Source organism: Belonocnema kinseyi, chromosome 4, assembly GCF_010883055.1.
Source record: "Belonocnema kinseyi isolate 2016_QV_RU_SX_M_011 chromosome 4, B_treatae_v1, whole genome shotgun sequence".
In the NCBI taxonomy this organism is placed as follows: domain Eukaryota; kingdom Metazoa; phylum Arthropoda; class Insecta; order Hymenoptera; family Cynipidae; genus Belonocnema; species Belonocnema kinseyi.
Genome location: NC_046660.1, coordinates 148,824,456 through 148,839,188, shown reverse-complemented (window position 1 = coordinate 148,839,188; position 14,733 = coordinate 148,824,456). Strand labels below are relative to the sequence as shown.

At 34.1% G+C, this 14,733-nt stretch overlaps 1 protein-coding gene across 1 annotated transcript in view; it reads left to right on the top strand.

Annotated features, from left to right (window-relative positions):
- The first annotated feature begins 834 nt into the window (after nucleotides 1-834).
- The window catches only part of LOC117172072, a 54,304-nt gene continuing 40,405 nt past the window's right edge, over nucleotides 835-14,733 (top strand). Inside the window, exon 1 of the mRNA XM_033359826.1 lies at nucleotides 835-1,386. Coding sequence (XP_033215717.1) covers nucleotides 1,035-1,386 — 352 coding nt within the window. The 5' untranslated portion in view covers nucleotides 835-1,034. The remainder of the gene's footprint in view (nucleotides 1,387-14,733) is intronic.

The following is a 14,733-nucleotide window of genomic DNA, read 5'->3' as shown; positions in this document are numbered from 1 at the left end:
TCATTTGTATTATACTTGTTTAACGATGATTCCGAAAATATTGTTTGCTTTTACGTATTTATAACAGCTTAGAAGATCCTTCTAGAAAGTTACAATTTTAATTTTTTTTATTAAAATTTTTAAGGGTTATACTCGTTCAGACCCACCGATTCTGAATCTTAAAATTAAAAATAACTAATTTAATAATTATAAAATTTTCATTCATCAGTTTTACTCTTATTTATGAGCCAAAAAAGGTTCGATAATCTTAGCCAAAAAAAGGCTCGACTTAAGACAAGTAAAAGCCGTTTTACCTGTCGTGGCCATAAAAGTAAGACGAAGTTCTATGCCTCGACTCATTTTTGAGATGCAGCCAGACATCGATGTCTTGAAGACGAACTCAAGAGATAACCTTGTCCAACTCAAGTCGGAGCATTTTTAATGGGCACTTCACTAAAAACTATCCTAAAATGGATGGGCGATTTTCAAATTTTTGAGAACGTTCTGTAGAAAAATTTTTAAGAATAAAAAATGAAGGTTTTGCGAAAGAAATAATAAAAGGCTATGTGTGTTAAATCTTTCCTAAAAAATTCTAACTGCGCCAAGAACATTCAATCTACTCTTAGTCACTATTAATAAACTTTATTATTCTGATTATTTTTAGCGTATGCAGATCACGCTGGAGTAGTTGGATGTTTATGTCGCGTTTTTTTTCCATTAATGTACAGTGATTTTTCACATTCATGGAGTGATAAATAAATGTTTCACTGCACGATAAAGAAATCTGATGTAATCATTCAGACATTTGGCCTCGAATTCTTAAAAGCCGAAACTGTCTGGATTAGTAAAACCGCTGCCGTATAGCGTGTGTGTTTCGTTTCAATACAAGATGCACGCAAGCATTTCGAAGTTAAATTTCTCCATCGAAATAGGTCGTACTGGACGAGTCCGTTATCTCGCCAGTTAAATATCAATCGTTCGTTCAGACACATCATTTCCTACGAGAAACTTCTTTACTTGAAGTAGCTGTATAACTCAATCAAATAGACGTAAAGATGAAGATTGTAATCGGATTTATTTTCCTAGTGTCTCCTTGTTGGTTCGGGCATTATAATTCCAGGGAAATTAAACAGATTATTGAAATTGACAAAGAAGTAATTAATCAAGAACCAGGATTCAAGCAAATTCATGCTTTAAATTCCACTACTGTGTCAACTGGTCAAATATCAGCAACGAAACTGGGTCCTTGTTACTGTGCAGGTGGTTTGTGTGCTTGTTGTTCTAGACTTTTATTTAATGCATGGAAGCAGAAGGCATGTGTCAACGTTACTTACGATCCTGACGAGTTTAGTTTCACAACTAAAATACTGATGAACGACAGAATTCTATATATGAGGACTATATCGGGTAAAAAATTTTTTATAGACACAAGTTATTATTTAATTCACTTCTATATTGTATATTAGACCTGCTTATTTCGAGAAGTGACATAACTCACGTTTGGCAAAAACTCAAATAGGTTAAACGGGGTTACTCCAAGCACTTTCCGTGAATAAGCTCAACTATTTAGGATTTTACGTTATGGGGTTATTCCAGACATGAATTCTAAGACTCGTTTTGTCGAAATTTGGAAAAATTACATTTTCGAAATGTCGTAACTACTGAAATTTTGAAAACCGAATTTTTAAAATCGCAAAATTTCAAATACCAAAATTGCAAATGATAGAAATTTCATACCCCCCCCCCCCCCACTATCCAAATATATATCAGTATAATACTGATATAATTTATAATATATGTTCGTAACAATAAATTCGAAGTGCGCAAATTATTTCTCAAGTATATGCATTCTACGATTAATCTGTATTATTTTGTTTCTTTAATTAAATTAAATGAGCATTCATCGGAACTCAGTGAAAGGTCACTAATTTATATTTCGTTACAATTTTTTTGTTTCTTGTTTCAAAATTTGACTTTTGCTTTTCAAAATTCATCTCTTTAGGTAAAAAACCTGATTTTGGTTGAAAATTCAACAATTTGGATAGTATATTAATCTGATTTAGTTGACGAATCAATTGTGTTGTTGAACATTTGTCTTTTTTGGTTTATTTAAACTCTGTTTTATCTCAAATTAAAAGCTTCTTTCTTAGAAATAATATCAACTATTACATTATTCGTTAAAAATTGATGTATTTTGGTTGAAATACATGCATTTTGTTAAAAAATTCAGCTATTCCATTTGGTTAAGAAGTACCTTTTTTATGGAAAAATCATATTTTCGGTCCGAAAATGCAATTATTTTGTAGAAAACTCGTTTTTGTTTTTATTTTATTTTTTTTTAAATATTCATTTTTGTTGAAGATTTAACTCGTTTATTTAAACTTCGTCTTTTTGGTTTGAAGATGGTAGAATATTCAACTATTTAATTGGAAATTGACGTTTTTGTTAAAATTTAAGTCGGCATAAAAATTCAACCATTTGTTTAAAAACTTATGTATTTTCTTAAAAATTTAACTATTTTTGTAAAAAGTCCTTGAAAACTAATCTTTTCCTATAGAAAATTTTCATTTGATTTTGGGTGGAGATGCAAATGTTCGGTTAAAATATGACTGAAAAATCTTGCTGTAAATACTGTTTATTTATTTTTTATGAAGTTTTTCTGAGTTATCATCTAATTACTTTGTTTTTAAAGTATCAAATGAAGGAAGTGATAAATTTAACTTATTAGGTAACTTGAAGGTACATTATCTAGTTACTGTAACTAGTTACAGTTACAAGTAAATTATCTATGCCTAGTTACCTTTTTCCGATAATTAACTTAGCTGTAACTACTTTCTCAAAAAAAAGTAACTGTTTGCCCAGAACTGTTTTAATTTGTTAAAGAAGTTCGTGGTTCGAGTTTTTCAAAAATTAGTAATAAAGATATTCGTATTTATAGAAAAGATGGCATACATATGTAATGCACATGTTTGATGTTTTCTTTCATCGCGTCTTTTTTCATTATGTCTTTATCGAAATTTAATCAAATGAAGTGGGAATATATTCTGAATGTTTGGCACTTTTCATTGTTCTGGTCCATCTTAATGCAAATTCCTATATAGGTGCCTGTAAAGCATCCTATAAGGTGTGCTTGTACACATCTACACGTGCAGAAATCGCCTGATTACAAACGTAATACCGATCTGGCAACGATCGGTTTTCCGGATCTGGCCCTAATCGGTTGAACTCTGTGACCCATACCTGGGCCCGACCGATTTCCTACTGAAACACCATCTCCATGCGCTCGCAGAACTAGTGCTTCTTGATGTTTTCTGATAGTGAAGTGAAATTTGTATACATACTTCTCGTTTATAATATTCTATCAATGATTAAAAATGCATAAGGCGAGTAAGCCACGTGTTCGGATGCACCAAACACCAGACAGTATACCTGGTAACCTGCGCGAGGAAGATGAGAGTAAGTAATTACACTCTGCTGGCTGATTGAAACCTAACCTCAAATAAATTAATAGTTACTTAAATTGTTTCAGGAAAAATTAGTATATTTACCGTTGGATGAGTTAAATATTATTATATAATTAAATTTATCAAGTTCTTTGGTTTTCAATTATTCTTTAAGAACTCAAGGTTTCTCGATTTAATGTAGTTAGAATTAAGAAATCTATTGAAAAGAAATGGATTGCAGCATGCACAAAATTTTAATGTTGTTAGATCATGCGAATAAAATATGTGATGCAATAGATTATGTTATTGAAACTCTGATTCTATATTAATAATAAATTAATTACAGAAATACATTAAGGACAAATTTTCATAACATTTATTTCAGAATCAAGTAGTGTAATGAAAATGCAAAATGCCAAATGTGTAGGGATTCTAACAAGAGCTAGTTAATCAACTGCGCATTCGTCACATTCGGCATCTAATTGATTTTGCGCGAGGTTTAAAATGCTAAACAAAGTTATTTTTCTTTTTTATCATGAACAATAACATTTCAACTTATAAAAATGTCCATTAGGTTTAAATTAATTAATAATAATAAAAATCAATTAAATGCATATTCTGTAAATAATATTTAAAATAACCAGAAATATTTAATTTAAAAATGTTCATTTTAATTTAAAAGTTGTTTGGTCTATATTGCTTCTTAACATACTTAAAAAAATAAAACGATCTAATATATCATAGATTAAATTTTTGTCGAAAATATTATCTACAACCACCTTCTCGGATTTTCGAAGAAGTAATGAAATTCACAAAAAATTGAATTTATTTAATATAAAATGTTAATAAATCGTAAGTCATAGGTTGTGTCCCGATGATTTTCATTGGAAAAATGCGAAAATGTCAAGTTGTAGGGAATCTTTTTGCGAAAAAACTTTTTCTAATTTGTTAAGAAGTTTTATAGACAAAATTTTCTTCAAGAAATTAAAATTGTTCATTAAAATATTTCTGGTTATCATTCATTTTTTCCATAAAAAACAAAGCTTTTCTTTTCGTGCCTGTAGCACTTTAATTTTAGTACTAGTTTTCAGTTTACTTATATTAAATCTTCATTTGTGAAATTCGCGAATGGATTATAATGAGATTGATCGTGTACCGATCAGATTTCCCGATCGGGTGTCCCGACCTGGCCCCGATCTCGGCGTGTGTTTCATCCGCGACCTGGCCCCAACCAGGATTCCCGATCGGGACCCGATCGGGGCCAGATAGAGATTTCAGAACGGGTACATAGGACCCTATATAGGATTCTGCGTCGGTGTTTCCTTTTAGCTGCCTATAGGTAGTACCTATAGGATTTGGCACAGGATCCTATATAGTTCCCAGTATAGGTATTGTCACGAGATCCTGCGTAGGATGGTATATAGGATCCTATACAGCTTCCTGTATTAGATTCTATCCCGATACGCAGTAGTAGCCTGTGACACCTACGTCTACGCAGAAGTTTTTGTTGTCCTCAAATATCACCCAGAGACATACGTACCATTATCTGTCATTAGGTACTATTAAGTACATTATTAGGGAGGGCCCTATATATTAACCTACATAGGATCCTATATTCTATCCTATGTAGGATCTTGTGACAAAGCCCATATAAGAAACTATGAAGAATCCTGTTCCAAATCCGATAGACGCAGCCTATATGAACCTAGAAGAAACATCCACTTAGGATCCTATATAGAATCCTATGTAGATACCTAAAAGTACACCTTATAGGATCTACCTCGACTGATTTTGTCGCACGTAATCGTAGTAATACACGTTCCGACGAAAAATAGGTTTTCGGCGTAAAATTGTATGTCGCACGAGAATTTGCAAAGTAATGAGGATGCGACAAACTTAAGCAGGGTTCTTTTAAGGTCCCTTATTTAAAATCCGTCTTTGGAATTGTCAAAGAAAAAATGTCGAATCCTGTATGGTGATATAAGTGCTAAAAAATGTTCGATTACAATGAGATCTATTAATAGATTTCATTCTAGGATCGCTTATTTTTAATATTTTTACTTGAATTTTTCAAGTAAATTGTGAATATATTAATAAATAAAATCTCGGAATTGTAGAAAATATTTCAATTCACAAAGTGAGCTATTTTTTATTAATGCATTCATCATTTTTTTTGTTTTAAAATTTTTAAAGGAGGTTTAAAATCAACGACCCTAAAAAACTATAGTATTTAATAGATTTCCTTGTAATAGAATAGCGTAAATATGGTTCTCGCTTTGGGGTCACGCCTAGGCTTACAAGATGAAGCAACGGGATTGTCCAAGCATCGAACACTCATATGGTCTCAACCCATGATCCAACAAAGCATGATCCCGCCAATTTGATGCTCAAATACGTTCGACTTGGAGTGAACCCCACCATACTCGCTACATTGGAACGAATGGCCTAGTGTGCCGCCTCTGATTGGTTCACTTTTTTACTACCGGCGCCTGGAGGGACCACGTTTTGTTCGATCACGGTCTCAACCCAAGAAATAATGATAATAATAATAAAAATTCAGCAAATCCGACGCTAAAGAAGCGTAAAATGTTGACCATAAATCAGCACTTGGTTATGAGTAAAATATAAGGTGAATTTTTCTTCGTGTGATTTGATTAGTTTAGAAAGAAAAAAATAATATTATTGAAAAAAACTAACTGAAAAGTTTCGGCATAATAAGAAATGATACCCTCCTGGGGGGAGGTACGCTCTCCCTAGATTTTAATTATATTAATATGAGTCCAGGCATTCCGTCGAAAAAATGAGTGAAATTCCAGAAAAAATCCTACTCGCAATGTTTTTAATGAGAAAGTTTTACTACGGGGTCCTTTTTGACATACCAAAAATGCTACAAACAGATCAATTGCCAAACCGGGTTTTTTTTTAAACAGTTCCAAAAGTTTCTTTTGCGTGGACGTATAGTTCCCATTGCATTTTAGAGCAAAATGTCTAACAGAAAAAAGAAAGAAAACAAAATACTGAACAAATTAAAAAAAAATCCGCTGACTTCTATTGGTTCCGATTTATGATATATTGAAAAATCGCCATTTTTTGGATTTTAAGCGAAAAATCACTAAGTTAAAAAAAACACTGTGTATCTTCGCACATAATTACTGCACGGAAAAGTGTTCCACAGATGAGTGACTCTAGACTCAATTTGCTGTAATAAAAAAAAGAACAATATCCTACCTATTATAGGTCATTAGTTATGACCCCTCAAATTTGGCCATTTTTGCCTGTTTTTACGGTCAAAAAAGTGGACTTTAGTTTTTTCCAAATAAATTCTGTCAAGTTCAGTTTACGTTGATTGTGCCACAGGATGAAAAAGAATCTACAAAAATCGCCGTATATCTAAAAAAAAGTGTTTTAGACCTATTATTTAGGGAACTGTAAGATTTCAAAATTTTCATTTTTTCTCATTTTTGACTTAAATCGAAGAAGTTGTGTTTTTGGAAAAAACCTCATTTTCTGTGGAACCCACCACAAGGTTCCTAGAGAATAAATAAAAGTAGAGACAATTTGGCGTAAGACCAAAAAAAAAGTGTCCTAGCCCAAAAGTCTGTTGGCATTGATAAACGAATAATTGTTTGTAACAAAAGCTTGCTATCACTACTCATGATTACTTTTTGGCCATTTTTTAGCATTTTTGTGGCAAAAAAGTGATTTCCAAAAACATAACTTCTTCGATTTTAGTCAAAAATGCAAAAAAAACAACGTGAACTGAACTTGTCAGGATTTATTTGGAAAAAACTAAAGTCCACTTTTTTTGCCCGTAAAAACAGGAAAAAATGGCCAACTTTGAGGGGTCATAACTCATAACCTATAATAGGTAGGATATTATTCTTTTTTGTAATTACAGCAAATTGAGTTTAGTTTCACTCACCTGTGGAACACTTCTCTGTGCAGTGGGAATTGTCCGTCCACGCAAACGTAACTTTTGGAACTTTTAAAAAAAAAACCAATTTGGCAATTGATTTGTTCTAGCATTTTTGATTTGTCAAAAAGGACCCCTTAACGAAACTTTCTCATTAAAAACCTTGCAATTAGGATTTTTTCTGGAACAAAACTACCAGATGCCTAGACTATATATGTTGTAGGGCACCATCAACTAAGCGACACGTATTTTTTCTTATCGGCCAATACGCGGTTTAAGGGGGTGAAACGATCACCCAAATATGTTAGTGTCAAGAGATGGTTTGGTTGGTTCACATACAAGAAAATAATATTTTTCAATAATTTTATGGGAAAAGTTTCGGCATAATGAGAGATGAAAAACCCTATTTCCCTGACTTCATTTGAGCAAATTTAGGGGGTCAGCCACCCCATAATACGATGAAAATAATGGAAAGTAAGGCAAAATTAAAAGGAAAAATCGGAAAAAATGTTTACCCAACAGTACAAAAGTAAGTTGACGTGTTCTTGCATTTTTTCCAAAAATCATATTGTATACGAAGCCTGCAATTTTGATGAAACTGTGTGGTTTTTGGGGTCGCTGAATCCAAATTTGGTAAAAGAATCTAAAAAATTCTAAATGGCAAATCCAACACGGCTGATCAAATGTTTTAATATTTATTGGATTCCTATAAAAGTGAGTATCCTACAGGTTTTTGGAGTCGCTGAATCCTAATCTGACATAAAAATTTCAAAATTAAAAATGTCTTTTAAAAAATTTCAAGCTATTGTAACTTTGTCAATTTATTTTTGACCGTTAAAATTAACAGAAAGGTAATTTATCATAATACTTCAAAATGGTTAATTTTCGAAAAAAGAATCCTATCTAACCCACAATTCTAATGACCTGGATTGTATTTTGAAATTGGCGTGAACTTAAGATGTTTATAGTGCTGAAAATAAGTTGCTGCTAATTAATATACGACAACGATATGATGAAAGCGCTCGACGAATAAACATAAAGTTTAAACAATTGCGTGGCTTCTGTTCTTCGTACTTATTTGTGTGTTTTGCGTGAAGAGGTCATTTTCCAGGGAGCGATTTTACTGGAAAGTTGTATGTCTACAATACAAACATACGTACTTCGTGAAAATTAATGTAATATTGCAGAATCCTATTTCTAGTATGGTCGAATATCCTGGCGCATGTGGTTACGTTTCAGGTAGCTTAGTAGGTGATCTACGAGAAAATTTTTAGAATTTAAATTGTTACAAAAGCGAAAATAACTCAAAATTCTGTGTCGACGATCCGAGTACACTAGATCGAGCACCAGGCAGTATAATACGTATTATACGAAAACTTTCAACAAATTTAATTGTTGTGAATAGCGAAAACGATATCAAATGGTGAGGCGACGACTCCGGTGCACCGGATCACGCACCAGGTAGCTTAGCACGTATTCTACGAGATATTTTTCATAATTTAAATTGTTCTAACAGTAAAAATAACTAAAAAATGGGCTTAGGTGATCCGGGTATGTCGGATCTAGCACCAGTAATATATACGTTTTCTACGAGAAATATTTTAAATTTAAATTTTGTGAATAATGAAAACTACACCAAATAGTGAGTCGACAACCCGGCTGCACCGTGTCGCACACCAGATAGTTTAGCATGTACTCTGCGATAACTTTTTAAAGTTCAAATTGTTGAAACACCCTAAATAACTAAAAATTATGTCTCGGTGATCCCGGTGCTCTGGGTCGCGCACCAAGTTTAAAATTAAAATTGTTCCAACGGCCAAAATAATTAAAAATTTTGTTTTGATGATCAGAGTGCACCAAGTCGAAAATCAGGTCCTTAAAAACGTCATTCACGTCGTTATTTTGTATTTATTGCTGATATTTACACCATCTGGTAGTTATTTTGTCTGTTCAAACAATTTAAATTTTGAAAATGTTTTTGATAAATACGTGCTAAGCTACTTGTTGCGCAATTCAGTCCGCCCGCGTCGTCGGCTTTATATTCGAAGTTATTTTGGATGTTGGAATAATTTCAATTATAAAACAGTTTTTGTGGAATACATGGTAAGCTACCTAGTACGCGATAAGGGAAAAACGCATCGTCGACTTAATATTGGACGTTATATTAGTTATTGGAAACACTTAAATTTTAAAACAATTTTTGTATAATACGTGCTGAGCCACTTGGTGCGCGATTGGGGTTACGGGTATCGTCGACTCATCATTTGGAATTGTTTTCGTTATTCACGAAATTTAAGTTTTCAAGAAGTTCTTGTAGGAAAAGTGCTAAACTTCCTGGTGCGCATCCCGGTGTACCTAGCTGTCAGAAGACCATTTTTAATTGTTTTCGTTATTTACCAAATATAAATTTTTAAAAACTTCACTTAGAATACGTATTTTTACTACCTGGTGAACGTTCCGGTATACCCGGGAGTTCAACATACAATTTTTATTTATTTTGTCTGTTAGAAAATTTTAAATTTTTGAAAAAATTCTTTAGAATATCTGTGAAACTACCTCTTGCGCATCGCGGTACACCCGGGTTGTCGACTCACCATTATAGGTTGTTTCCGTTACTCACAAAATTTAACTTTATAAAAAGTTTTTGTGAAATACGCATTATACTACCTGCCGCTTGATCCGGCATACCTGGATGGTCGAAACACAATTTTTAGTTATTTTCGCTGCTAGAAGAATATAAATTTTGAAAAAGTACTTTTAGAATACGCCCTAAACTACCTGAAGCGCGACCAGGTGCACCAGGATTGTCGACTCGCTATTTGTAATTGTTTTCGTATTTCACCAAATTAAATTTTTTTTTTAAGTTCTCGTAGAATACGTATTAAACTACCTTGTGCTCCGTCTAGTACACTCGGATCCTCGAATGACAATTTTTAGTTATTTTGGTTGTTGGAACATTTAAAATTTTGAAAAAGTTCTCGTAGAATATGTGTTAAATTACCTGGTCCCTGATTCGGTGCACCCGCATCGTCGAATCACCATTTGCACTCGTGAAATACGTATTATACTACCTAGTGCTCGATCCGGTGTACACGGATAGCGCACACCAAATTTTTATTTATTTTGGCTGTTAAGTTATTTAGAATTTTGAAAAAGTATTCGTATAATATGTTTTAAATTACATTGTATTTCTTGTTCCCTCTGCAAATTAAAAAATCACAGTACGCACCAACACTGAAAAGGAGAAAAACAACACAACACTGCACGATTGTATAGTTGCACCCGACGAAAACAACTATTTTTCCGGTCTTATACGAAACTCACGAAACTGTACGAAACCGTGTTTGTTTTGAAAACACGAGACGCATTACAACCGGCAAATGGGCGCGATTTGCAAATTTCGGATCACATACATTATGAGCATTAGATTGAAAAACAAAATTAGTATTCAGTAAATACGAAATATCGTGTTATTTAATGTAATCATTTTTTATCTTTTTAATTATTATTACTAATTTATGCATTAAAAATTGTTTCCATTAATTGCAAAGAATATAACAATTTTTATTACACGTACATTGTAAAGTATTTTACATTTATTTATCGACCAATTTTAATTCTAATAGTTTCAAAAAAAGAGATTGATTTTCTACCAACAAAGACGAGTACTTACTGAAACATAAAAATTTTCAACTAAAAAATATTACTTTTCAACGGGACATAGAATAGTTAAATTTGCAGTTAAAAAAGAGTAATTTGTAAACAAAAACAAAAATAATTTTTCACCAAAAAGTTAGGTCTTCAACAAAAAAATCTTTGGACCAAATTGATGAATCATCACAGAAATTTTTTTTTTAACAAAGTAGTTTCACTTTCAACCGGAACAGGTGCAAAAATCGTTAAAATTTTTTGAAATCGCTTTAAATTGTGGAAATATTTTAAAACATTTGGAGCAATTTTCAATTAACTTCAATAAATTAAAGCGATTGCTTATAAAGATTACTTTTCAATGAAACATAAAATAGTTAAATTTGTAGCGATAACATTAATTTTTAACCAAATCCAAAAAGAATTTTCGACAAAATATTTAAATTCTCAGAACAATTTTTTGCAACTTAATTGATAAATCATCAACCAAAAAAAACTAAATCTTTAACAAAGTAGTTCCACTTTCAACCAAAAAATATGGAAAAAATCGTTAATATTCTTTGAAATTGCTTTAAATTATTTAAATTAACTGAAAATTTCTTGGAATGTTTTTAAATATCCTTAAAATTTTTTATTCCTTTAAAATCTCTTGAAATTTTTTAAAGCTCTTGAAAATTCCTTACAATTTCCAAAAATAACCTAAAATATTCCAAATCCTTTAAAAGCTCATACTAAATTATTGAAATCAATTGAAAATGCTTTGTAATCTATTAAAATATCCTAAGATATATCAAATCCTTTAGAATCTCATATTAAATTACTGTAATCAATTGAAAATTCCTTGAAATCTTTTAAAATTCTCTGAAATTTTCCAAAATCTTTGAAATACCTAAAACTTTTTTTAAGACTTCTAAAGTAGTTTAGAATTTAAAAACCCATTCTATAATTTTTTAATTTTTTAAAATTCGTTTAAATCATAAAAATAAGTTGAAAATTCCTTGGCATCTTTTTAAATTCTCTCAAATTCTTCCAAATTTTAAAAGGTTCCCAGGAATTTTCAATTTTTACAGTCATTTAATCTGAGGTTATAAAGGATTTTATATATCTTAGGATAATGTAATAGATTCTAAGGCATTTTCAATTGATTTCAATAATTTAGTATGAGATTTTAAAGGATATGGAATATTTTTGAGTATTTTTGGAAATTGTAAGGAATTTTCAAGAGCTTTGAAAAGACTTCAATACGGACGAATTAAGGAAAGCAAACGTTAGCTCACAAGACATTGACTGATCCTTCACATTTCTGTGGAAGATAGCGTGCATCCTCTTATCGAGGAGTTGTTCACGAAATTTTTCTCTTGTGCTTTCTTAATCCGGGCTTTTAGGAGTGAGTACTCAAGATAGATTAGATTTGATGCATTTTGCTCAACCCTAATACTGAAGTCAAGTCCGACTTTTCAGCAGCCTCCTCCGCTGCTTTGTATAGAAATGCTCCTTTGCCCACTTCTTCGTGATTCCTGACCATTATAAGTAGAGGGTCTCTTCCATTTGCAACTCTATGTGCTGTGCCCAGAATAATCCTATTGTGAAGACATTCAAGGCTCAATATTCCGCAACCCCCTTGACGGCGTGAGACGTACAGTCGCGGAGCAGAAGACGTAAGATGCATGCTTTTGTTAATGTGCATAACCTTTCTTGTCCCGATATCAAGAGATCTGAGCTCGTTCTTCGTCCATAGAACTACTCCAAATCAATAGATTAGTACCGGGACGGCAAGCATGTTCGTTGCAGATACTTTGTTCCTCGCCGACAGTTAGGAAGACCAAATCTGTCGGATGAGACGTTTGTATCTGCTTTGGAGAGTATCCTTTATAAATGTCACATCCTGAATGCGGCTCTCTGGCACGCCCAGGTATGTATAGGTCTCTTCAGCGCAAAGGTGTCGTATGGCGCTTCTATCAACGAGCTCAGTATCTTCAGCGATGCCATTAAGTTTTCCTCGCTTCAAATAAACCTTGGCGCATTCAACTCTCTGAAAGGTGACCTTGTTAGTTGTCACACGATTTTTTCCAGATCAGCTAGTAAATCTGGTTTTCCAAAACGCCATCAATCTCTCTATGCACCCAACTATTTGCGGATGAACCTTTAAGATTTCCAAAAGACAGATGATAAGCCTATGGGATTTTGAATCGAAAGCTTTCCGATAATCAATCCAGGCCATCGATTGGTCACGCTGGTAGAATGCTGCATCTTTGCAGACACATCTATCGATGAGCAGGTTCTCCCGACATCCGGCTACGCCTTTCTTTGAGCCTCGTTGTTCATACATTTCTTGCCACACAGGTTCAATTGCCCGAACAATCCTATCATGTAGGATAGCTGTGAATATCTTATAAAGCGTATTCAGACAAGTTATTGGCCTGTAATTCTTCGGATCAGCTAAGTTGCCTATTTTTGGCAGAAGTATTGTGCGCCCTTACACTAACCACTCTGGAATCGGCTCTTCCCGAGTTCAAATATGAGGTGAAAATACGGGCCAAATGCTGATGGGTTGAAGAAAATTTCTTCCACCAGAAGATTTTGATACAATCTGGTCCCGGTGCGGAATAGTTCTTCATCCCTCTTAATACTTTTTTCACCTCCTCGGTAGTGATGGGTGGGCATTTTTTATCAGGTCTTATGAGGGCAACACATAACTCCTTGAAGCTATTTATATTTTCTGAGTCTTCGTCCAGTCTATGCTGAACTTCGTAGACTTCTCTCCAAAATACTTCGACCACCTCTGGTTTGGGTGGGTGTTCGACAGTAACTGGAGGGTCTTGGAAGAGTCGAGATGGGTCAGAGAGAAACTGTGTATTTTCTCTGACCCATCTCTCCCTCCGCTCTAGACTTCTCTTAGCGTCAGATAGTATCCGTATTCTCTTAACAATATGCTGCCTGATGGTCAGCAGCTTTGACTTGTTAATTGTGTGATAACGGGTCCGGAGTTCGCGCGCGAACTTTCGAACCATGGCGGTAAAATTTCTGCCACATGTGATGTGGTCAATCACACATTGAATGCGGGACGCGTACTGTCTTGCCCAGCCTATCTTTATGGCGAGTTGATGCATTCGTCTTTTGGTCTTATGATCAGCCGTTGGTTTTGTTTTACGGTTCGCATCGGCCAAAGCTCTCGCTGCATTATACACACAATAATTGATAGCCCAGAGGTCGGCTTCTCCGGAAAAATGTCTACGAAGCTCGTCATACATTTCAGCCAGATCTTTAGGCTTGAGAGAAACCTTGGTGTTGATGTTTCTCCGGGTCGTAAAGCATCGCCCTTCATCTATTGGATGCCTGCCCGCGGTTGGTCTTAGTGTCGCCTCTCTTTCTTTGTTGCCGGCTTGTTCCAGTTGTGGTAGAGTAGGCGTTCCGCTTAAATAGCTCCTTTTACGGAGTAGTTCAGCATGGTTTCGCAGACGTTGCTGCGAAAACTGCGATAGCTACGGGTGTTTCTCGCACCACAGAGCATGCAGCCGTGCCATGTAACCCCGTTCACGGGCCACACTCGCATCGTAGCAGTCTAGCAAGTCGTGATTCAGTCGCTCCGTCCACCCAAAAGTCACGAGATCCCGCTGATCCATCGCATTGAATTCTTTTTCATTGGCACCCCCAGCTCTAGATTGGTCGGCATTGTTGGCCGACCCATTGTCGGGAGCCCTGCGCGGTCTGTTGTTTTGAACCGCACTTACTACAACTATGTTTGGTGTT